Below are 23611 nucleotides of genomic sequence, written 5' to 3' on the forward strand. Positions count from 1 at the left end.
GTAACCGTCTGGAAGACGTCGTTAGCCGATGTCGGGGCAAAGAGGACACCGCGAGGTTAACGATACAAGAAGAACTCATATTCGCTGATCGTAAATCAGGTTTATTATGTCTATGAATAACTAATTACCTCACCGGCGATAACGAGCATGCCAGCGACGCGTTCCGTTCAACTGTTTTACGATCGTTGATGCCGATCCGAAGACGCCAGCCATCAGATTACCGGAAGAAGCCAAAAATTACAGTGCCGATTTTCAGAACCAAGTCTAAGAGGGTTTAATTTTGTCGAGAAGTGACGCCGGTCATTCATATTCCGAATGTCTCTGCATTGAAAAAAATTTTGAGTTCCGGTTACCGTTTGGTCCTTGACTATTTTCATTTTTTGCCACAATCGCAAAAATATAGTTTTTTAAAATTTAATGCTTGTGCGATAATAAATTGACGTTAAAGCCTTGTTTAACTAAAAAAGTAGAGTAAACCTCACAAACTGATTATACGTTGCAATTATTAAAAAAGGATCGATAACAGCGCAAAATAGTTACGTGTACCTCGTTTTTCGTAATTTCAACGATGTTTAAACAGTTTTTTTTTAACTATACCTGTTTTACTCAATTTTTTTTTACTTACTGTAACAAGTGAAGTTTTTCTCAGTGTGATCCCCGAAAAATCTAGAAAGTCCTGCGAAATTGGAGGTCGAAATCACGGCTCTCGAGTTGTGATAAACGGCCAAAATGGCACGCCGGCGATCGCGAATCGCTACTCGTGCAGTCTTTTCCTCTCGGTGCGGAACGTTAAAGAGGAATGGTAAAATACCATTGATTTACGATCCGGTGTGTAGGTCGGACTCTCGTGGGCGTCTCAGTCATGTTTATATTAGTTAGCAATAAGTGACACGCTCCGGCTGTTCATTTTACCCAGCGTAAATATGAGTTATGGGAGTTTTCGGTCGTAGGCTTCAGCTGCACGTCTTCTATCCCCATCGAAGTTCTCAAAATCGGTAATTAAAGTCATCCGTGTTCTTTTTCCCATCGGTTCCAATATCACGTTACGATTCGATTCGAAACCCAGATCTTTTATCGTACGATTTTATAACCACTTACCGATTTTTCGATCATTGTTTTTAGAATTCATACCAATTCTCGATTCCAACATCGTGTGATTCGATTCTAAATCCAGATATTTTACCGGATATTTTTATAACTACGTAACGATTTTTTTGATCGGTAGTTTTGAAATTGATGCCTATTTTGCGATCGGTGCTTTTAAAATTCGTACCGATTTTCGATGGTACTTCCGGAACACGGAAAACTTAGAATACCTATGAAAACTACGTTACCGAAGAAACTGTGAAAATAGATAGAAACAGCCGACTGTGACCGGTAAAAGTAGAAACCAATAAAACCGGGATACCGAACAACGATTAATTTTCACAAGTCGTTACCATGCTTCGTGTTTTTTTTCATTTCACCCTGATACATAATCTTCCGCGTTATTAATTCTCTTTCTCCTCCTCTTCCTTTCTTTCTATTTCTTGCTTCTTTGTCTCTCTTAAGAAGATCAAACGCGGGGCGGAGATTAGAGCCCGGTTGGTCCGTACGTGACTCGATCCGGGACGCGTGACAACCTGATTTCCGTCCGGGATCAAGTCGGTCTTAATTTTTTTCTTTTCTTTTCACCTCTCTTTCGTCTCTTGCGTCGATCCGGTCCACCGCAAGAGCCGCGACATCTCGCCTGGGGATTAAACCGATCTTACGAAGCCGTGTCATCGCCCCATGCAAAACACGCTCGCTTATCGTTCCTCGATTTAAACGTCGACTCATCTCGCGTCGCTGCGCAAATCCGTCGTCTCTGTTAATTTTTTACACCTATATTTTTTTAGAGTCGTTTCGTTCTTTGAACTCTTTTCGCGCGACATCCGTAAAACCGTGTTAAAGAAAACCAAATCTTTCGTATTCCACTGAATAAAAAAAAAAAAATGCATAATTCCGGTTACAGAGTGAATTTTGAAACGATCATTAATTCTGCCACGAATTCGCCTCGGGATAAAAATTTGGCGAATAATATAGTGTACAGAATTTCTAGTTTTCAAATTGTAGATCTATAAACGTTCGAAGAATTAACAGTTTTGACGATATTTTAAATGACTTTTCACAGAAAATACGGTACGATTAAAATTTTTCTAAATTTATTTCAAGACGTTGTTTCGGATATGTCAGGTTTAAAAATCAAACGAAGAACTTTGACGAATCGTAATTCCCCTGCAATGTGGCCTTGCTATTTCTTTTAAACAGCGCCTGCAGTTTTGGCGCGAGATTTATGAGAAAATCGAGTCGGCGCCGGCTTCATACCGTTCATCCGCTTACTCCGGCCTCGCGGTAGAAAGTAATTCATCACACCCCAAACGGGTGGGTGGACGTAAACTACAAGGTAGTCCATACTAATTTCATTGATACACCAAGAGCCAATCAAGACTGAAAACCCACGCACCTCCTCGCCTCTTATTATATACATTATATATTCCGGCGAGGCAACGCTCCGTGGCCCAACATTTCGGTGAAGCATTTATGTATAACATTATACGATATACTGAGTTTATTTTTCCTCCCCTTAGCTTTCTTTACACAGGATGTTTCTTTTTCTTTTATTGTTGCGTGTGTGTGTGTGTGTGTCATTTTTCGTTTGTCGTTGATTTTGTTTCGATTTCTCGCGCCAGTCCAAAAAATGAATTATTGTACACCTCCAGCTAAATCCACATAATTTCACGAGAAGTCTACTTTTTTTTTTCATAATTTCTGATTTCTTCGCTGTTTCATAGTTTTGATGAAATTGTACATCGAGACATTTTCCTTTGTATTCAAATTGTAAGTTATTCACTCCGGATCGAAGATACGACTGAATTTTTTACAAAAACTCATGCTTTCGCCTTGTTTCTTTTTTTTTTTTGTAATTCTGTTTTTACTCTTCTTCTACTCTTTTCTTTCATAAACACTCTCGCTTCTGATGCACGAAAGGTCGTGTGAACGCCGCCTTAAGCTATAATACTTTTACCAACGAGGCCGTTTCTTAGGTGCATAGAATTAGGATAAGATTGGAATGCAACGCTTCGTGATACGCTCGACTTTATGCTCAGGTTCTTACCGCGTTCAGAGTGAAACATGTGTATTGAAACTTGAATACCTTGAAATAAATTGGCAGAAAAATTTATCAATTATATTCTCACAAAGCTGGAGAAACGTAAAGAAAAACTGGTCTACGAATACTCAATTTCCCAAGAAAATCTGTTCTCTATTTTTTACCCTTCCTCAAATCTTCGCGAAAAATCAATAATCGCGTTGGTTTTTTTTTTTTTATTCTTTCTATTTTTCGATTTAAATGCCAAGCAAAAAGACTCGAATCATCTAAATCAAACGTTTGGAGCGAATTAATTTCCAGACGATGAAATAATTTTCGTTTCTATAATGTTGTAAGTAATTTTTGAAAAGAAAAATCTCCATCTTTTTCGGTTTAGAAAATTTGTCGGTTGGTGTTCAAACGGCAACTTATTTTCATTTGAAGTCGAGTTCCTCGTCGAGGCTGCCTTGTTGAATTTTTAAGGCCCTCGATCCGAGGAGCATCCGGTTTTTATCTGAAATTCTGGTAGCTGCAGTACCTTAGCTCGGATCAACGCCGCGTCCCACGGCCCGTCAAAAAATTATACCACGAACAATTTTCTTCGCTACGGAGAAACCGGTAACCAAACTAAACGTGCACGAAAGTTCGTCTCGATCCTGCCAGTCTCTTAGGCAACGAGTCTTCATCACGATTTTATTTCCCCCGCCTTTTCTTAGCCGTAATCTCAAGAAGAGAAAATTTGAAAAATTTTAGCGCTATATACGGTATAAAACTGGATATTTTTAGCGATTTGCGTTACCCCGCTCTGGCTAATTAATGTTTAATCAACTTTGACACTATTTCAACTCGTGGCGTGAAATTCCCTGCGCCGCACCTCGAATTACTCTGCAGCTGGGACGAACGTGTAATTAAATACATACCAGCTCATTGCTGCCTCGTAATTTTAATCAAACCCTGTTACAATATCGCGATGCGATGCACAATGCAGTTTACAGTGCGGTTAATGAACTGGATGCGTCGCCGAAAATGTATTACTGCACATTTATTTACACAATGTGCTTAGGACGTTTTACGATTGAGAAATTGAAAATGAAACTTTTCCATTAAAGTATGTTCAAGTAATTGAAACTTTCGTTGCAATATACCGGTTAATTTATTGTTTTTCAAAGGTTGGAAAAAAAAATTGAGAAAACCTCATCCACGTGATTTAGTAAAAAGATTGATAATTAAACCATACAAAAAAATTAAAAAAGAACGATGGATGCGCATAGTTCAGAAAGTGAACTACAAGTTCACATTCGTGGCTTTCAAATGTTTATCAAAATTAAAATTGATTCCAACGTTGAATACTTTTCTTGTTTAAACTTTGTATAGAGATACAATAGCATGATTCTAACTTTACGCAGTTCTGCATTCGGAAAATAAGATATCGAAAAATAACGAATTAAAACTAATAACTCTAAATTAATTGCTGGTTTAATAAATAATCATCTCTGATCAGTTTTTCTTTTACAATATTCCGTTAATGAATCAAGGAATTCCGATAAATCTCAATTTTAGTGGTTCTTACTACCTCGTTACTGACTAGGTGAGAGTGAGAAAAGTGAATTATACGTAACAACAATAACCAGAGAAATAGATGAATTACCAGATTCGGACAAAAATTGTTTCATTGATTTTAGCTCTGTTTAACTAATTTAGCACAAAATAGCGGCCCAGCCTGCAACTCCGATTAATTATGTATTTCGAAAAATAGAAATCGTTGTACCCGAAATTTGCTATATTTTTGCAAATTAAGAAACTGTCCATAAATTATAACGCGAAATTATTCTCCAAGATTTAGTAAATTTTCTCCTCCATCCCCATGTGAAACTCGATGAGATTCAGAATCAGTCAAATTATGCACCAGCCTCAAAGGAAAAAGAAAAAGAAACAAGTTTGGTGATTTCCAATGAGAATGGCGGGGAGTTTTTCGTGTTCCATTCGAATTCACCCTTTCTCTCGCTTTCCCTTTCAGTTTTCGTGTCTCGGAGTGGTTTTTCACCCCGCCATAAACAATTCCCCCCCTATCTTCGTACGCATTTAAAACCCTTTATGCGAAATAGCGTTAATCCGAGAAATACTAACCCCGTTGTTTGCGCATGGTGTGTTTCAGCGTGCGACTGCCACCCCATAGGTGCCTCGGGCAAGACGTGCAACCAGAGCACCGGCCAGTGCCCCTGCAAAGACGGAGTAACTGGAATAACGTGCAACAGATGCGCCAGGGGCTACCAGCAGAGCAGATCCCACATTGCGCCGTGCATAAGTAAGTTCAGACCGAGAGATGAGAGAGAGAGGAGAGAGAGGAGAGAGAGGATCGTCCGGCAAAGCCATCCTTATCCTGACCTCATGCAACTTTGCGGCGCCGGTTTCCGCGGCGCGATAATAAAACCGGCAGTTCGTTGCAGCTGATGCATTACCACCCTGAAGACACCCGGGAACAAAGTATTATTGCCTCGACATTCGCCCTCGGCAACGTCTCAGCGATATCCTAGATTTCATCCGAGAGGATCGTGCATATCGTTCTCGTCCAGTTGCTGGATGTATTCCTCTCCCTTCGCGATTCCTAGCCGCTGTCGAGTCTAACTTTATTTATTTCTTTCTTTTTTTTTTTTTCTTGTTTTCTTTAGTGGAGGGTTCAAGAAAATTACAACTGTTCGTATGGAACCCTGAAACTTTAGAATTTGATGAAACAAATTTTGAACTTTATAATGTTCAAGCGATTTAAAAGTTAGGAATATTTTTCGAAGATTTATTTGGGACGTTTCTCATCGTGCGTAAGCTTTAATCGCAAAAGACTGCAATTTTTTTTTTGGCGATATATTTATACGGAGAAGTCAAATTCGCTGCAAAGATTGGTTTATTCGAGTCTTCTGAGTTGTTTAGTTTATTAATTGAACTTGAAAAAAATTTTAACGATATCTTGGTTTAAAGGAGGTTCGTTAACTTGTTTTTATTACAACCGATCAACGATAGTTTTTTATTTCAAAATCCGCCGAGAAAAGTTTGTACGATACGAAGAAGATTTATCGCTAATTTTGGAATATATAATAATAGTATAATAGTTCAAAATTTGATAGAAAATAGAATTCGCGAAAGATTTTTTTAAATTTATCTTATCGGGAAAAATAATTTTTTTTTAAAACTATTTCGCGTAGAAAGTTTTATAGGTGTGAATTTTCAAGAATGGCATACTCGACGAACTCGGTTTCTTAACTGTTGCACTTTGTGTAAAGTAAACAAGTATTTTTTTTTTCACATTTTTTAAAAGCTTGTCAAACTGTGTGCATGAAAAATTTATTAATCTAACTTTACAAATATACTTCAATTGTTTAGAAAAATATTGTGCACGCATGCTTGGGTAGATGCTGAACCTAATAGACTCGCCCAAATGTGGCAATTTTTTCAATTCTTATAATCCTGTTATCATTTTTGAGTGTTCAAATCCGTTGGTAAAAAACAATTCGTCACACCTTAAGCACGATCCATGATTGTGTTTCGCTAATCTCGATACCTCGAAGGACTTCACGACTAATTTTTTCCTCTTCTATGTTCTGTATTTTCAGAAATCCCGAAGGTAGTGCAGACCCAGGGGATGGCCGGCGAGGATAGCGGGGAACACGAGGAAACCGAACACGAATACGGCTACGATGGACGCGCCGGTAAGTAAGTGATGCCATTAGCAGCGTTCACGTTTCCATTATAACGCATCGCCCGATCGATCCTCGTATCGTGTTTACATCCTGCTTTCATTTTGAGGGTGGAAGAACGTTAAACTTCTCTGATATTATCGCGCAAGATCGAAAATTCCCTTTTTTCTTTTTTTTAAACGCTTATCCGAATTCCACGGCAAATCGCAATCTTCTATAATCATGCTCAAGGTATACGTAGAAAATTGTCGTCTTTGCACGGTTTGGAAAAAGGACGAATCGGAGTTGTAATATCAGGAGTTTCATCGCGTTTGTATAAGCATAACATCGACAATTTATCTAATTACACTCAAATCTGGTAAAAACAAAATGAAATGTTATAAATACTACATTTTCAATTTTACCATCAAGATTCTATCGGAAACTTAGTTATTCTTACTTCGGGTAAATTGCATGGGCTCCGTGCATTTGTCAAGAAAATCATTTCTCGACGTATTGACAGATTGGAATTGAATTCGAAAAATATTTTTTCAGTACGCATCAATCGAACTTACCGATTAAAACCCCGCAAAAGTAAACGTTCCACATTTTTAACTCATCGATAAACAATGGGTTTGTTTAAAGTATAAGCTGTAAAGTAGCGAGAAGTAAAACACGTTTCGAACGCGCGCCATTTTTGTGACGTCATTGCTCAGAGGTTAGGTTTACAATTGCACCGAATAACGACGCGATCGAAACAATGGCGCGGAAGTTCGAATCGCATCTGACTTTTCATTCGATAGGTACCACATTTTCCATAATACAACAACGTTGTCGCCGTAGCAGATTTTCAGCTCTTCGTGAAAAATCTTTGAAATCTCTTCGGTAGCTCGTCGCCCAATTTCGAGTAACGTTTCGTACTTTCGTCCACAAAGCGTCTGCAGCTGTCTAAGGTATGTTATACCTGTATATAATAATGCGCAATATTTGAGTGTCGAAATTAAAGCGAAATATACATTAATTTCGAGAGTCGCGGCGCAGACGGAGAACGGCGTGGAGGCTGGTTGTCTGGCCTCTCAGCCTCCCCTAATGGTTTAATTAAAACTACCCTTACCTTCGCTCCGGCCCGCGGCTTACGACCCCAAACCTTCGTCCTCCTGCAGGCGGTGCTCGCCTTCCTGCCGTTTTTATTACCGTCACTTGTGCGTTGCTTGTACGTGTACGTTTACGTGTGTAAATGCGAACGGGGCTGCGCTAGAGACACAAGCTTACGCGTTTTTACCGACGTGCAGGGTGTTTGGACACAAACAAACCCCGCGCAAGCCGCCCTTCTTCCACTTCGAAATTCAATAACTCGAACGCCTTTTGTCTCCGAATCTCGATACTCGGGCCGCCGAGTCGTTGCTTTTGGAGATTATTGCCCCGGATGGTCGATAAAATCGGTCCGGATTAACGGGAATCCTTGTACGAGGGTGCGAAATCTGTTATTTTTATTGGTGTTGAGAGCGATATAATTAGACCGATATCTTTGTAACGGGAATGACTAAACGTCGGATTCGCTAATTTTGAGTTGAAAGGCTTCTGCGGTTTCTTCGCAATTTTATAAGAGCAATATTTTTCGATTTTGGCATCAGTTTTTTACATTTTTGAGGAAATTTATTGAGGATATTCTTAAATAAGCCAAGATAGTATTTTCCTAAAAATGATACAATAGGATAGCACTGAAATTATAACCAACAAAAGCTTAACAGATGCCACGTATTCATTTCAAATCTCTTTAAACTGTTTGAAGAACTAGTCGATTCGGTTTCGATTACAATCTGTGATTACTAATTTTACTCAGAAAAATATTCTCTACAATTTCGCCATATGGCACTTTTTTTTTATCACTTTGGTATCGTTGAATTTACAATTTTTCAATATTCCAGTGATATGTATTCTGATAAAAAAATAGCAATATCGATTCGACTATATTGGAAAAAGAACTTCTACCTCGGTGTACAAAATTACACGATATTATGAATTGAAATTCAACGAATCAACTAAATTTTTTAGCGACTTCAAACCGATGTGAAATCAAAAATCGACACCCCAGCTCTTCTTTATGATTTTCGCATTTATTTATTTTTTTTCACATTCTTAAGGAAATCAAGCACAGTAACTAATAATCAATACACCATGAAAAATCAGACGGCAAAACAGTGAGTTGATTTTCAACTGTCCAAGATTCTAACTATAGTTTGAAATTCGAAATTATAATTGAAAAAAAAATCGTGCAAAGTGGAAAGTAATGGAAAAATATATGAAAAAAATGCTCAAGAGTTAAAATTAAAAGGCAACCGGCTGTTCTATCATACGTAGCTCGGCTGAATCGAGGTTGGTTAGTCTAAGAGGCAGGCATGAGGCGATATCGCATCCGTGGCTCGAGAGTATGCCACGTCACGGATCGCATCTATATGTTAATGCGAGCCAACCGCAGATAGGTACCTATGTACGTTGTGTGCTTCGACTTCTTGAGTGTCGGTCGTATGTATCTACATTATACATACATTGTATGTAGTACATACCTAGGCTCTGGCGATATAAGAATAACAATAATAACAATGACAATAGTCACGACAGTGACAATAATAACTAGATGTTGATACAAGAAAGAAGCTGCAGGTGAAGGAAAATCTACCGACAAAATGATAAGCAAATACGTTACATTTTGCATAATTGTTCAAAATAGTACACTGTAAGTATCGTATTTGTACACTGATGAAAATTTCATTTGGTATAGTAAGTAGAAAAGTCGAGTAAAACAGGTACAGTTAAAAAAACTCTTTGAATATCGTTGGAATTACGAAAGACGAGGTACGCGTAACCATTTCGTGCTATCGTCGATCCTTTTTTGGTAATTGCAACGCAAAATCAGTTTGTGAGGTTTACTCCACTTTTTTAGTTAAACAAGGCTTTAACATCAATTTATCGTTGCACGAGCATTAAATTTTCGCAACAGTTAGATGAAAACATAGTACGAGTGATCGTAATGAGAAAGAATAGTAACGGATACTAGACTGTCTGGTAACAGCTACAAAACTGATTTTCATTTTCTACCTAGAACTATATTTTTCGATTTTGGTAAAAAATGAAAGTAGTTAAGAACTGAGCGGTGACCGGAACTAAAATTTTCTCTCAGTGTGCGACAAGACGAAAAAAAAGATGGAGCATGAATTTGGGTCAGGAATTGATGATCAACTTTATTGTTTTTGATAACGTACGGTTGAAATTAAAGAAGAAAAATTCTTGTAATCTAACCATCCCTCTCTTTTCTCTTTCAAAAATCATATTACAAAAACGAGGCGATGAGTATAAATAATAGTAATGTAAATAAATAAAATAATCAAACAAGGATGACAATCAATACAGGTAAGTGTAAAAGTACGCTTTTGTCTCGTTTAAAGTATAAATAAGTGATTAAACGATACGGAAACCATTTGATTCAATATTGCCGTGGTAAGCGAAAATTCGGCGCTGTTTATCCGCGCAATTAGGTTTTCTCGGTTGGGAACTGCAGGAGAGGAACCGCGCCTACGTCGTTATAACGCCGCCCTCGAGGGTTGGTTTGCCCGATTCCCCGACCCCAGAGAGGAACTTCAAAAAGGTGGCAAGGGAGCTGGAATGCATTCTCGGTTGAGTTGTTATGTACGACGAACAGTTTGTCGACGAGACCCACAAACTCGAGCAATCTGTGTACTTTCGAAGAGCTGAGAGAGCGGGCCTGAGTGCCGGAGCTTATGAAAGGGTCGAGGTTTTTCCAAAACGTAAAATGTAATACGCGAAACTTTAATCTGCGTCCTAATTTTCGTTGCCAAATATTGTCTATGTTTTCTTACCTTGAAGTACGGCTCGTTTTTTATTTTACTTTTCTTACTTCACGATTAAAATCAATGTATTTTTACGACTCGATTACGACATATAGTCGAACATTAAGTATTAATTATCGAATTTATAAATTTGTAGGGCACGATGATTTTCTTGAAGCTGCTAGAACGAGAAATTATAAAATTGTAAACAATTAGAGTTTGCTTATCGGATTTTATATGCAGATTGCTTAAAAATAACTGTTAGATAACTTGTTCGACTTCATTCTAAATTTATTCATTTTTTTTTTTAAACAAATTATTTTCACAATTTGACTGAGGCAGATTTTTTTATCCTATCGTCGATTTGATATTGCTCTTCGCTGATAAAAATCAATATCGTAGCGCAATTTCGAAATCACAAATAATTAACGATGCAAAGCATAATAAATAAAAAGTTCTTTGATTAAAATGAGTACAATAATTTTAGACTGAAATCGACAAATCTACTAGATTCATCACCATATTGCAGAGATTAAAGATCGAAAATTACAGCTGAATTCATCATATTACTGTTTTTTTTTCTTTTGCAACTTTAAAAAAAAAATAAAAAAAAAAGTCATTCCAGCTCGCGAATATTTAAATGCGTGTCATATACTCAGTGTGCGGTTATCTCGCTATTAGATTTACTAAAAGTATGAATTCCCGGCTCGCGAACGTCAGCCTGAAATAACAAAAATTTTTATTATCAATTTTTCAACACTGCAGATCAATGAATATCTTATTCATTTTTCACAAGAGTGTCGAGGAAATTCATTATAACGTAATTTCAAACAAGCTTGTTATTTGTTTATCGCGACGAACGCGTGCGTGCAGCGTGTGTGATATAAACGGTGAAATAAAGGCCTCCAATCAGGTTCTAATTGCGGTTCGAGCCGCGTCGTAAACGCGAAAAAGAGATACGCCACGCTTTGGGCCCACAGGCGAACGTAAATCAATGATCGACCCCTGCTTCTCGAACCATTAATACACCGAAGGCTCTCAACACTTTCTCATTTATCGTACACGTTCACGTGCAGTCGGCGACTCGTTCTTTTTCCTTTCTTTTTTTTTTATACTAATTTCCTTTCTCACCTACAATCTTAGTCGAAATTCGATTTCTGAGTGTAATTTGCCAATTACAGAACAAAAAACATAAATATATTCTGTTTAACAAGATTTACGCTACATAGAAAAAACAAAAAAAAAAAAAAAAATTTTTTGTTTCAAACAAACAAGATTTATTTCACACCGTTTAGTAAAATATTTCATCGATTTATTTTAATTAAACACAGTTTTGTTCCAAGTTGATGAATTTTTAATTTCTGTCTTTTCTTTTTGTTCTTGTTTCACGTTTTTTAACTCTGGGATATGCAAATAAGCCTACAAGATTGTTTAGGTATGTTATAAGTGTATTTGACAGACGTTTTCAATTTTTTTTTCTATTAATTTTTATGATTTTTCGAACAATCGTACAGCATAATCAACTCAATATATGCAGAACAGTTCATGAAACGTACTTTGACGTTGATACAAAATTGACGCCGTAGATTTTCACTGAACGTGCTCGTATAAATCGGGCCGAGCAAATCCGTACACCAATAATCTTGTCTAATTGGTATCCCTTTGTTGAGTAATCGACCCCAAAAGCGATGCAGCAACGGGCCGTTGTCAGTGGAAACAGGCGTGCTAACCCCCATCCATGGGGGTAACATGTGGGATCGTGATGGAGTAGATCGGATGAAGTGTAATGTGAATGTATTTGTCGAAAAACGGATGACTCAGGTGATATCGGGGCGGAGGAAGAAGAGGAGGAAGAAGAAGAATCGGTCGGACATCGAGGCGGCAAAGTGCAAGCGCCAAATCCAATAACCTGCAAGCTTGAGGGCATTTGTAGTATGCCTACGGGGGGAATAATTTTTCAACCTTATCCCTGCGCCGCCGGGGAATAAAGCCAGGAGCTCGTTCTCGCTCTGACATCAATTTTGGGTAGCTTAGATCCAATAAGGTATCGGAAAGTGGTTTTTGTGCAGAAGCGGCGAGGGCTAACTAGGGCTTACTCTGGAAAGCCGCCCTTAAATAAGGTCTGTCGGCTCGGTGAGCCGAGATAACTCTCCGAAGAGCAAGGCTCGGAAATATTGATATTCTTACTCGGCCTGTGCAGCTTTGCATTCGCCGTCGCGACGCTGCAACGGCGCGATTCATCCCTTAAGAAGTAATGGATTTCCTCTCGGTTCGTATGTCATTCACTGGTATATGCGAATTCAAAACAAGGCTTATAGAGTCCAAAAACGCGCGATTATTCCGAGCACGATATCAACTGAGTGAGTAAGGAAAATTTTCCTATTTAGATGCGGACTTGGTGCAGGATATTTCAAGGCTTTTTTTCATAGTTTTATATACGTGTGTGAGACAAACGCTGGCTTAGTCGTGGCTTTATTCACTTCTCATTCACTCGGCGAAGACATAAACTGTAGTTAATTACAACGGAGCTAATTTAAATCAAGACTAATTGATCCTCTCGCTTGTTTGATTACGAAAGTTTTACTCGAGTTGCGGGCCAACCCACCGCGCCAACTTCAATTAAAATTCATCAAAATTACGATTCAGTAACTCTGAGCTGTGCGCGTACCGTCAGTTTCCCTTCTCCATAAAGACGTCCCACGTATCTACCTCCCAGTTTTTCTCTTCTGCATTTCTCTCACGCTTCACGAAAGAAATCTAACAAAAAAAAAAAAAAACTACGAAGTACGGACGTGGAAGAAAAATTTCAGAAGTTTCACCCATATATATATATATATATATATATATATATATATATACATATATATTACATATATATCTACCAGTAAATAATTCACGCGTCGTAATTTCAACCAAGGTCTTTTTTCTCCTCAAGCTATTTACCAGCGGCGTCTTATCGCGAGGGAATTCCTCAGTCTGAATCGGAATTCCTACATTCTCGAATTTCATCCTGCTACGCCGGAGGTTTAAAAAAAGTCTGTCCGATCACGCCTCGGTTTATGGCCTACAAGCGAATTCAATGCGGCCAGGTGTCGTTATCGTGAAACTCGCATTTCACCTTTAATCGGGATCGCTATTACCGATCGAATTACGGCGCTCAGGTTTTCAGCTCGGCGGTCCAACATGGCAACCGACGCGATTCTCACCTCGAACTTTCGTACTTCCGTCGTATTTTCTATAGTCTACTTTTCCAAGCCTGTACCGAACCGATCTTCTCCGCTCGTGTGAGCGTTTCCGGAATTCCGGGCCACGTTAAAAACCCCGCATTGGTAGCCGAGATTTGAGCCCGTTTATCTCACCGCGTTAATAACACTTCCCGTCACGCCTCTGTGTGTCTCGTTGAGTTTATTTCCCGGTCTAGAACTTGGACGGGTCGACAGACGGACGGGACTTGAACGAATTGATTAATGTCCCTCGCGGCGGTGCAGGTCTTACTTCCATTCGTTAATGTATTCTCATCGCTGACGGTAATTAAGGGGCTCACGGTATACGGTTAATATTCTCGCACCTGGCCGAGAGCGTGGCTGTCCTGCAACTCTATGACTCGATTCTCTCGCAGCCGGTTCTATGATTTACTGTATCATTGCTCGACGCACGGCTTCGACTGTATGAACGTCACGTGCTCAACGACATCGGAATCATTGAAAAGTGGCTCCGCGCTTAAACAGGTTCTAAAAGAACAAATGAAAATTCGACTTTTCTGCAGTTTCGGAGCGATTGAAACAACAACTTTCCATTTGAAAATGTGAACGAGGTACATACTCAGTTCCTACAGGGTGGAGAGACTTTCGTTAATTTATACCACTGGTACATAAGCGTTATAGGTGTATAAGTATGTACCGTATAACGATCATTGAAAGGAGGAGAAGAGCTGGTCTTTAGTCAGACGCAAGCCGGTATTTGCATCTGAATCCTTGGTCCAAACTATTTATCAGGATCGCCCGACGGGAACCTGCCTGGCTTAAATCTCCCCATCTAATCCCCCGGGAATCTGTGCGAAGAAACTCCTGCACCGTACACTTTACATGAACTTCGAACAAGTAATTTACTCGGCTAATTTCGGAATTTTGGTATCGCGCTTACGTAAAAAAACAAAAAAAATGAGGAAATAATACCAGAGGATGGATGAAGGAAAATTCAGTCAGTTGAGTAACACTAACAAATCATATCTGACCGAATTTCGAAGAAGTCGGACGAAATGAATTCCAATCCCTTTAGCAGTGGCATTCGTAACACTCGAGATAAAATCCGTCTCTTTCTCCCTTTCTCTCGTTGTGTTCTCTGGCCGCGTGAGCTCGTCGTGAAAGTCATAAAGTAACGTCTTAATTATAAAGACGTCGGTGTATAATATGTATGCATGTATGTATGTATGCGTGCATGCATGCATGGATGCAACTATACGCGTTTCGAGACCCCGCGCCAACTTAAGTGCAGCAAGAGAGACCTTTAGAGTGAATATTCAGCGTTTCTTCAACTGCATAAGTATAAAGCCGAGTCTTTTAACACCGCACGCGTGTGTCCATGAATGCCCGGCTGTGCATATTTATGTTATTCATATAATGTTACACCGGCACCGCAATCTTAATATGTATGTTCTACATCGAGCGAAGCTCTACAGGCGAAGAGAGCGCAGCGTAGCTGTCCACATGCGCAACGACACGTGAATACGTGCGTATAAGTATGTATATTGACATATTCATAAAAGTACCAACTTTGCAGGACGGCATGTAGTGGTTTGTTTATTTATTTTATTTTTATTCAAAAACGCAATTCTTCGCACTGTAACGTGAAAAAAACAAAATTTTTTCCTCGTGCGACGTAATTACGTCAAGATCTTCCGGTTCTGAGACGCTCACTTCCGGATCCTTGGTTAACAGGAATTATCTTGTACATTTAAGTACTATTTTCTCATAGGAACAAAAATCCCCGTTTTGAAAATTTTTAAGAACAAATTTTGTGGAACGATGATAATTGCTTGTGATTTTTGCAAGCTCAATATAATTTTTCATCTTTCATTTGTGCAACCTATCTCGAACAATGCTCATACAGTGATGATATTTTTGACGATTTATCGATTCTTCACGAATACAAGGTTTTTTCGTTGGAATCGATCTAACGAATCCTATTGAAAAAAGAAAACGTCTCTTCTAACTCTTCGACGTTAATTTATTTTTTCCTTTAGCTATTCTTGTTGACATTAATGTTACTCAACTATTCTAAGTTTACGAAATAAAATTCCTAAAGATCGTAGAATAGAGTTAATAAGAAAGGAATTTATGTAAAATCTTGATATTCTCATTTCTTGAATGATTCTGAAGAATCGAGTTTTGCAAAAACTTGAAAAGGCAACATACTTATGTTATAAAATAATTTTCTAAATTTCGGTACCCCAATAATTTTGACACTGTTCGTAAGGGAATTTGCATTGTAAATTTCACAATAAATTAGATTAACTGATGTTTCGGTGAATCAGAAAATTTATCGATCGAGAAACTGCCGAAGAATCATCGCGAAATAGAGCCGTTTTTTTTATTTGTTTTTTTTTTTTTTTGCATTATACACGTGTTCTGCTTGCACAAATCCGCATGAATTGCAGCTTACAATTCGGTACAGTCCGCTGCTACTGCGCGCTGTGCAGACGTATAAACGATGCGAAAATAAACAAGAATGAAAGTGAGATAGGCCAGAGTACATAACTTCAGATTTAAAGCAGCCATATGCGAATCGGAATGCAAAGAGAAGAGAAGAGAGAGAGAGAGCACGGGGTTTCTCGATCCTTTGGAAAGATGGGGGAAATAAATAAATAAAACACGACACTTCTGCTTCTTAATTGACGTACTTAAGTCTCGAGTAATCATCATTACGTCGGATTATTACACCATCGTCTTCGTTGTCATTCTGCAAGTTAGGGCGAATTTATCTCCTGCTGTTTTTCATCAATAATTGATTGATTTTTCAATCCCTTATCCCATTTTTATCACCGACTTTGACCGCAGTTGCAATTTTTCTCTAAAAGAACTCGAATCACCCGCCCTCCAGCGAATCTCCGGATCATTAGCGTTTCGCTCGTGTCAGCCTCGGGCTATAATCGGGTTTACGGTTACTTACCTACAACAGTTTCTACGGATAACTCTCCCGCGGTTTATCCCATGTACACTTGGCCTCGGTGTTTCCAAATTAGCTGATTTTTTCGACGATTCGATTATGTTGGCAATGCAGAATCAGCCGCTGGTCGCGGAGTACGCTTTTTATTTTGCTGAAAATGATTGTTGATTTGTCGGTTTTTTTTTTTTTTATTTTACGAATATGTAGATTCTACGGTCATTATAGGTTACGTTACGTTGGGCTTACAAAGATTGAGCCGGTAGCCCTGCGGGCCGATTCTACGTTGCCAACGTAATCGACTCATCGAAAAAATAATCCGTTTCAGAATCACTGCGTCCAAGTGTACGTTATACCTTTGGCTATGTGCGCATAGCGGCTACAGCAGCACAGCTCACAAAAGTTTATATGCTTATTCGATGCCCGTCTCGCCTTCCGGCATTTTGGTGGCGTGTTATCCATAGTGAAAGATGGAGAAAGAGAGAGGCAGAAATCTGAGGAAATCACAGGAAACCCTCGTTGTATTTTACTAGTTTCGTAAATTATAACCCAGGTGGATGAATATATTGGAACTCGGTGGATATACGCGACCTATATTTTTCGTCGTTTTAAATTTGGCAAATTTCAACTGAACACGTGAAATTTGTTGCCTCGGAAATTCGATTCATCGTGTTTTTGCACTGTTGATAATTAAAAGAAATATCTGGCCTTATCGATTCTTCAGTTTTTCATTCAGAATACTTGATTTGATTTGAATATATATATATATATATATATATATATATATATATATATATATATACTTGATTCAGATCTGAACTGATTTCGAGGGTAAGAATTAAAACGCCAAGAATCTTACGAGCATTAATTATTGGAAGATGTATTTATCGAATTCGAAGATCGTAAGATTGTAGGTTTTTGCTATTGAAAAGATTGAACGGGTATTAAAAGTATTGAAATTTAAAATAATGAATAAATTTTCGAGATCCAACAAGAAACACTAGTTTGGTCAGTTGCAATTCATGTACGTTTCAGACATTGCAAACTAAAAGACACGTAGTTTTCTCGACTTTTGCCTCAATATTCGATTGTTTCATAGCAATTGCGTTATTGCATCACTTTTGTCGTATTCGTGATCACGGAAAAAGCTGAAATCATCGCTTTTTCAACTGATTGTGAGAATTGAAACAATTTATCGGTTTCTGTACATCGAATGAAATCAATGACCTAAATAACCAAACCTGAATTGTGTGTTGAAGATATTTACAATTTAGTTGAATGTTCAAAATTCATGCGCAAAATAAGGTTAACACTGTTAACAATTTGAATATTTAAGGGTTGTGAAAACTGCACAGGAGAATAAAAAAAAAACTAAAAACCTAACTCTGGTTATACGAAAATAACAAGAATAAGTTAAAAATAGGTATCGCCTCTATTTACGCAATATGAAAACATTACTCAGGGAAAATTGCACGTCTCAGGTCCTGATGAATGTATAAAAGTGGAATAATTTATCGTTTTCGTTATAAATCAACACGGTAATAATAAAATACCTGCATAAATTTTACCAACGAGCAAAAAGTATATACATACGTATACCTACATCACGTTCTGTACCTAAAAACAAACGACAGGATTCGGTTTCGCTTAGCGTGTCAATTTCGCGGCTTGCGGGGTAATGAAGGTAAGACAAAAGAAAGAGAGAGAGAGAGAATGTATATTGCAATTGCAAATTTTATACCGTTTTAATCAAGTTGCAGACGAGGTTTCCGCCGTTCAGGTCTTTGCGGTAATCGAATCTATGTAACGACGCCGCATGCCGGGTCCCGATAGCTAACGAAATTAAATGTAATTTGAATTTTATTTGCAATTCAATCGATTCCGAACCGCGACGAGTCGCGACCCCCAATCTGAGGGAAATTAGGAGGACAGAAACCCGTTCGGCGAATCGTTGAATATTAACGGAAATATCCTGCCTGTAGCCTCTGGGTATACGAGTATAAAAATCTGTATATTATACACACGCGTCGGCTTGTTTTCAGCTTCGCGAAATATGCGCGCGTGCCAATTCGCTTTTTTCATATCTCGGTTATTAGTTTCATATCCGCACAGCGATCCTTTGATAAAAAATTTTTACCCCCTCAGGCGGTTCTGGTTTTTGTTGTTCAATATCACTGGCTAACTACTGAAAATGGATTGTTTGCTTTTATTCACTCTTATTCGTACGCTACAAATGTATAATTATTTTCATTGGAATTCGATATCTAGCGAGGAATTTTAGCTACGCTGCTGAGTTAATCATAACGACGGAATTTGAAAAATCGAGCGTGAAAATCGGTTTTCCGAAAGACGAGTTTTTTTTTTTTTTTAGTCAGAGAACTGACAGCGAGAGTGCAGAAGAAATTCAGGATTGTGTGTTGGTAAAAGCGGGCGGAAACGTTGACTTAACGAAAAAATTTTTTTGTTGAAACGTGAAATTTTTCCTTTCTCCAAATTAGTAAAATTTCGTGAAAATCAAGGCAATTAAGTAAAACGCATAGAGTAAATGATAAAAAATTCGGAGGAATCTCATGTTTCACCGATTCAACATTCTCGAAAAACAGAAAAACACGAAAACTTCGTATTTACAAAAATCGATTGCACAGTAAATGAAATTGATAATCGAGAAGAGATGAAAAGATTGTAACAACAAGTTTTGAAAATAGAATTTTAAAATACGCAAGCGATCCTCCGTGTTAAATTAATTCCAAACAGGCGTAAAATCTCTCCGGAAATCTCTTGTAATTTTTTTCTTGTCGCCTTGAGACACGAGATTCAACGACTTCGATACGCCCACCTTGAATCGCCAGGATTTTAGTCACGTGGCCGATCGGAGGGATCGATGCATTTAATTCCGGATAACGAGGCGTCGTTTGCGCCGATTAACCCGCGTCGCTATCCTCTCGATTATTCGCGTTTCATGCCGACTCGAGACGGTGGAAACCGGTCCGAGAATCGCTAATCAGCCCCTAATTGCCCAGAACTTAACGCTCAAACTTATCGTTAGTTTCGAAATTCTCTCAGCTGTCGTCCTCTGACTCAAACTTTCGCCACAGACGAAATTAGGAGGCTCTTTACGAGGAACAAACCTCTTCGCTCTTGAAACTTTGCCAGGAGTGTCTCCTCGAAGGAGACTAATTTCCCACGCCTGAGGAAATAAATTTTCAATTCTTCGGGTCCTTGACTATTCTCACTTAATACCAAAATCGAAGAATATGGTTCGAGGTATGGAATAAAAAATAGTAAATATTCTTCTCGATTATGGTCACTCGTATTATATTCATATTCTCGCAACTGTTGCGACAATTTGATGTTGGTGAAGCGACAGATTGACGATAATTCCTTATTGGAATGAAAAATACGTTGGAAACTGTATAACAAAGTGATCAAATGTCGCGATAACCAAAAAATGGAAAATTTATTCATGCTTGTTCCAAATTTTCCGGTGCGGAACCCACAGAATTCTTATGGAAATTAGCTGGATTTTCAGTATGTTATAGTTCATATCTTCCCGATCAAAAGTTATCTCAGACACAAGTTCCAAAAATCAGTAGTTTGCGAGATACGGGCTTCGGAAGGAAGGTATACGGACTTTTCGATATTTATTCGAATCATAACGCGATTTTTAGGGATTACAAAGCTTCGATAAGGGGAACTTGAAATCAAATGGATCACTCAAAAACTGCGCAGTCGATTCACAGAGACTCGCGTGCTTATTGCCAGAGTCGGGGAGTCTCGTTCTTCTCGCGAAATCTGACGTTGAACCTCTTTCCAGTAAACTGGCGAATTCATGAATGCAGGAATTAATCACACCTTCTTGCTTATCTTTAAGAATGAAACGCGCAGTTTTTTGAGCGATTTGTTTGATTTCAAGTCCCCTTGAAGCTTTGTAATTCATGAAAATGACGAAATCCACATAAATATGAAAAAATCCATACAGCCCCTTTCCGAAGCTTATATCTCAAAAACTACTGATTTTTGGGACTTCTGTTAATGAGAACTTTTCGTATAACGTACTGAAAATCCAGCCAATTCGACCGGGAGCTAATTTCCATAAGGATTCCGCGTGGTCCTTTGTACAATATTAAAACCGTTGTTATACCGAGGCCCATTTCATTAGAATATCAACTAGCAACTGTAAGATATGAAAATTTTATCTCAGTGCGTTTAATTTCCCCCAGTGAATGCCTCTGAAACGAATCCCCGTTTACCCTATGCAAAATTAATTCCACATCACCTCGCCGCGGTAGTTGGGAAAATTCTGATCACCTATCCCCGCGAGGATGCGGAGCCAATGTTGCATTTAAGTTTCGCGCTTAGGGAAGAGAAGAGGGTGAATCGGGAAACGGTCGAAGAATGGGGCTGCGTTAAACGTAAACGGGTGTGGCAACTTAAGAGGGGCGGCTTCCTCTTCTACTTCTTCTTCTTCTTCTTCTTCTTAATCTTCCCCTCCTCGGTAGCTGCAAGATAAATTATTAAGTAAAGTAATTCTGAAGCAATCTCCTCTTCTCTTCCGTTTGTCGGATGCTCCGCGACTGAATACACGTGACGCGGCTACGTGCATCGTTTTGAAAATCCGCAACGCTCGATGGAGATGTTTGCATTTCTTGCTGAGCAGAAATTACCGTCGATATCAGACGTCCTTTGCCCAAATGTCAAATACATTTCCTTTCCGTAGCGTGAAGAACGATTTCATCGGGTTTATTGGAATGAAAATTCTTGCAAAACTGTAGAATCTCAAGTTTGACTTACAATTAATCGAACTTTTCTGATTTACATTCGAATTAACTTTCGCTAAGCAAATATTTTACTGCAACCTGATTGTTCGGGTTCATTAATTTCGCTCAGTATGTTTCGGTCGGATATTATTTCACATAGTGTAAAAAATTCGAAAAGCTCTGTCTGTTTCAATTTTTCTTATAAAACCATTCCGAAATATTGACTTGCGAATGAAAACTTTCCGAACCGTCAACACTTTCGTAAATTGAAAATATGTGTGAATAACGTCAATCGTAAATTGCGAGTGACTCAATTTAATAACTATAATCGTCAAATTATAAATTGAACGTATACATGGTAAATTATTTCATATTTTCGCGATAAAAAGTGTGACACGAAGAGGATTTCCAAGAAAAACGATTTTCGATGTTACTCGAACTTTAGTATCAAGAAAAATGTTGAACCCTGCAATCGATCCAAATTGACTTCGGGAGAATCCTTGATTCCTTTATCGATGAAACCTTATCTATAGTTGAAGGTACGTGCGTCAGGTTGCCTCAAAAAAAAAACTTGATAAAAAATGTCGACGCGCCACGTCTAAAAAAAACTCGCACGGCATTTCCCTTTCAGGAGGTTCAATATCACGTTATTAACTATGGTTTAATGAAGTGGCCGATTGAATTTAGGCACCCTAATGTACGTGAGTCGAAAGAGCTTACAGTTTCACCGACGCGTCTCCTGAATTGGTTCAGTTACGAGAACAACGCAAACTCGAGTACAAGTCACTAAATATAATCATAAAGCTGCGGTAGGCAGAAGGCGAGGGTTGAACCAAGGTAAAAATCATGATTATTTAAATATCCGGGAGTAGCCGACTGCAGGAAGGATAACAGTTTTTCAGTCTTAAGTATAAAAGGCCTGGAGAACAAAGGGCGAGTGGGTACCGAGGCATCGCCAATACCCTGCACCACGTTTTTTGGCGCCTTGGAACTAAACGCGGGAGATTTTCTCGGAGAATTTACTTTCAGCAAGATTAATTGCGCTTTACGGTGGCCTCTTTGTTTACGTCTACGTTCGCCTGCCAAAACTAACCGGCCATGTTGGTAACCGGCAGATTATATGGACCCGGGTATATATACTCGGTTTTATAGGATCCACCTTAGCCGTTAACGAGACTTGACAGCCTGCAGGGGTTATTCACTCTGCTCGAGATTCGCTCCGAGGACGCTGGAATCTCGCGTTTATCATCTCAGGGGATGGATAAAACCCACGAAGATCAAACGGTGCCGTGCAGTTTTTGTGTTCTTTGAAATCGTTTGAAATCGACTTGGAGTTGTCCAGCTTATATTGACGACAGCTCAGACTTGGACGAAATCAAATTATATTCCAATCATGAATTCTTCGTAGAAAAGAACATTCAAAGTCCGCATCAAAGGTATCGAAACTGTTCGAGATCAATTCAAAAAATTTTCCAGCTCGACCCTGGTTGAAAGTCCCGTGATAATATTATTAAAAACATGAATCACCCTTTAAGGGATATTTGCATGATGATAAAAACCGTTATAATCGTTCAATTCTGCAAAGAATTCAATGAACACGGTTTCCCGGTAAAAGCGAAGTGAAAACACGATGAAAACTGACGTGAAATAATTCTGATGACTCAAGGAAATCAGTCAAATCGCGTGATCCGGAATAAGATCTAGGTAAAAAGGTTAATCGAGTCGTGAATCTCTTCTTAAGGAACAAGTTGAACGATGATAGAAACCATTGAAAATATTCAGTTTTTCAAAGAATTTAACGAGCATGATTCCCCGGTAATAAAAAGAGGTGAAATGATTCCGAAAATTCAGGCAACAGACTTGAGTTGTTACGAAGTTAAATCGCTGCTCGGGGGTGGGTTGAAGTTCTGAAAGCGTCCAATGCCGAATTATTTGGTGGTGAAGCTTGAAGTAGAGAGATCAAACTTTTACGAAACAACAAAATTTCGAATAACCGGAAAGTTCTGAAATGCGAGATTCGGAAAATTCAAGTTACGATAGGGCAATATTCCGAAAAATAAGGTTTCG

The 23611-nt window shown here is 38.6% G+C and overlaps 1 protein-coding gene across 3 annotated transcripts in view; it reads left to right on the top strand.

Annotated features, from left to right (window-relative positions):
- LOC124302287 (netrin-A-like) overlaps positions 1 to 23611 on the top strand; it is a 130232-nt gene that overhangs the window by 99300 nt on the left and 7321 nt on the right. The window contains exons 3-4 of one of the 3 annotated variants that reach the window (XM_046758272.1): positions 5265 to 5414; positions 6706 to 6810. In XM_046758272.1, coding sequence (XP_046614228.1) covers positions 5265 to 5414; positions 6706 to 6810 — 255 coding nt within the window. The remainder of the gene's footprint in view (positions 1 to 5264; positions 5415 to 6705; positions 6811 to 23611) is intronic. The other 2 variants (XM_046758273.1, XM_046758274.1) reach the window with 2 other exon arrangements.

Source organism: Neodiprion virginianus, chromosome 4 (genome assembly GCF_021901495.1).
Source record: "Neodiprion virginianus isolate iyNeoVirg1 chromosome 4, iyNeoVirg1.1, whole genome shotgun sequence".
NCBI lineage: Eukaryota > Metazoa > Arthropoda > Insecta > Hymenoptera > Diprionidae > Neodiprion > Neodiprion virginianus.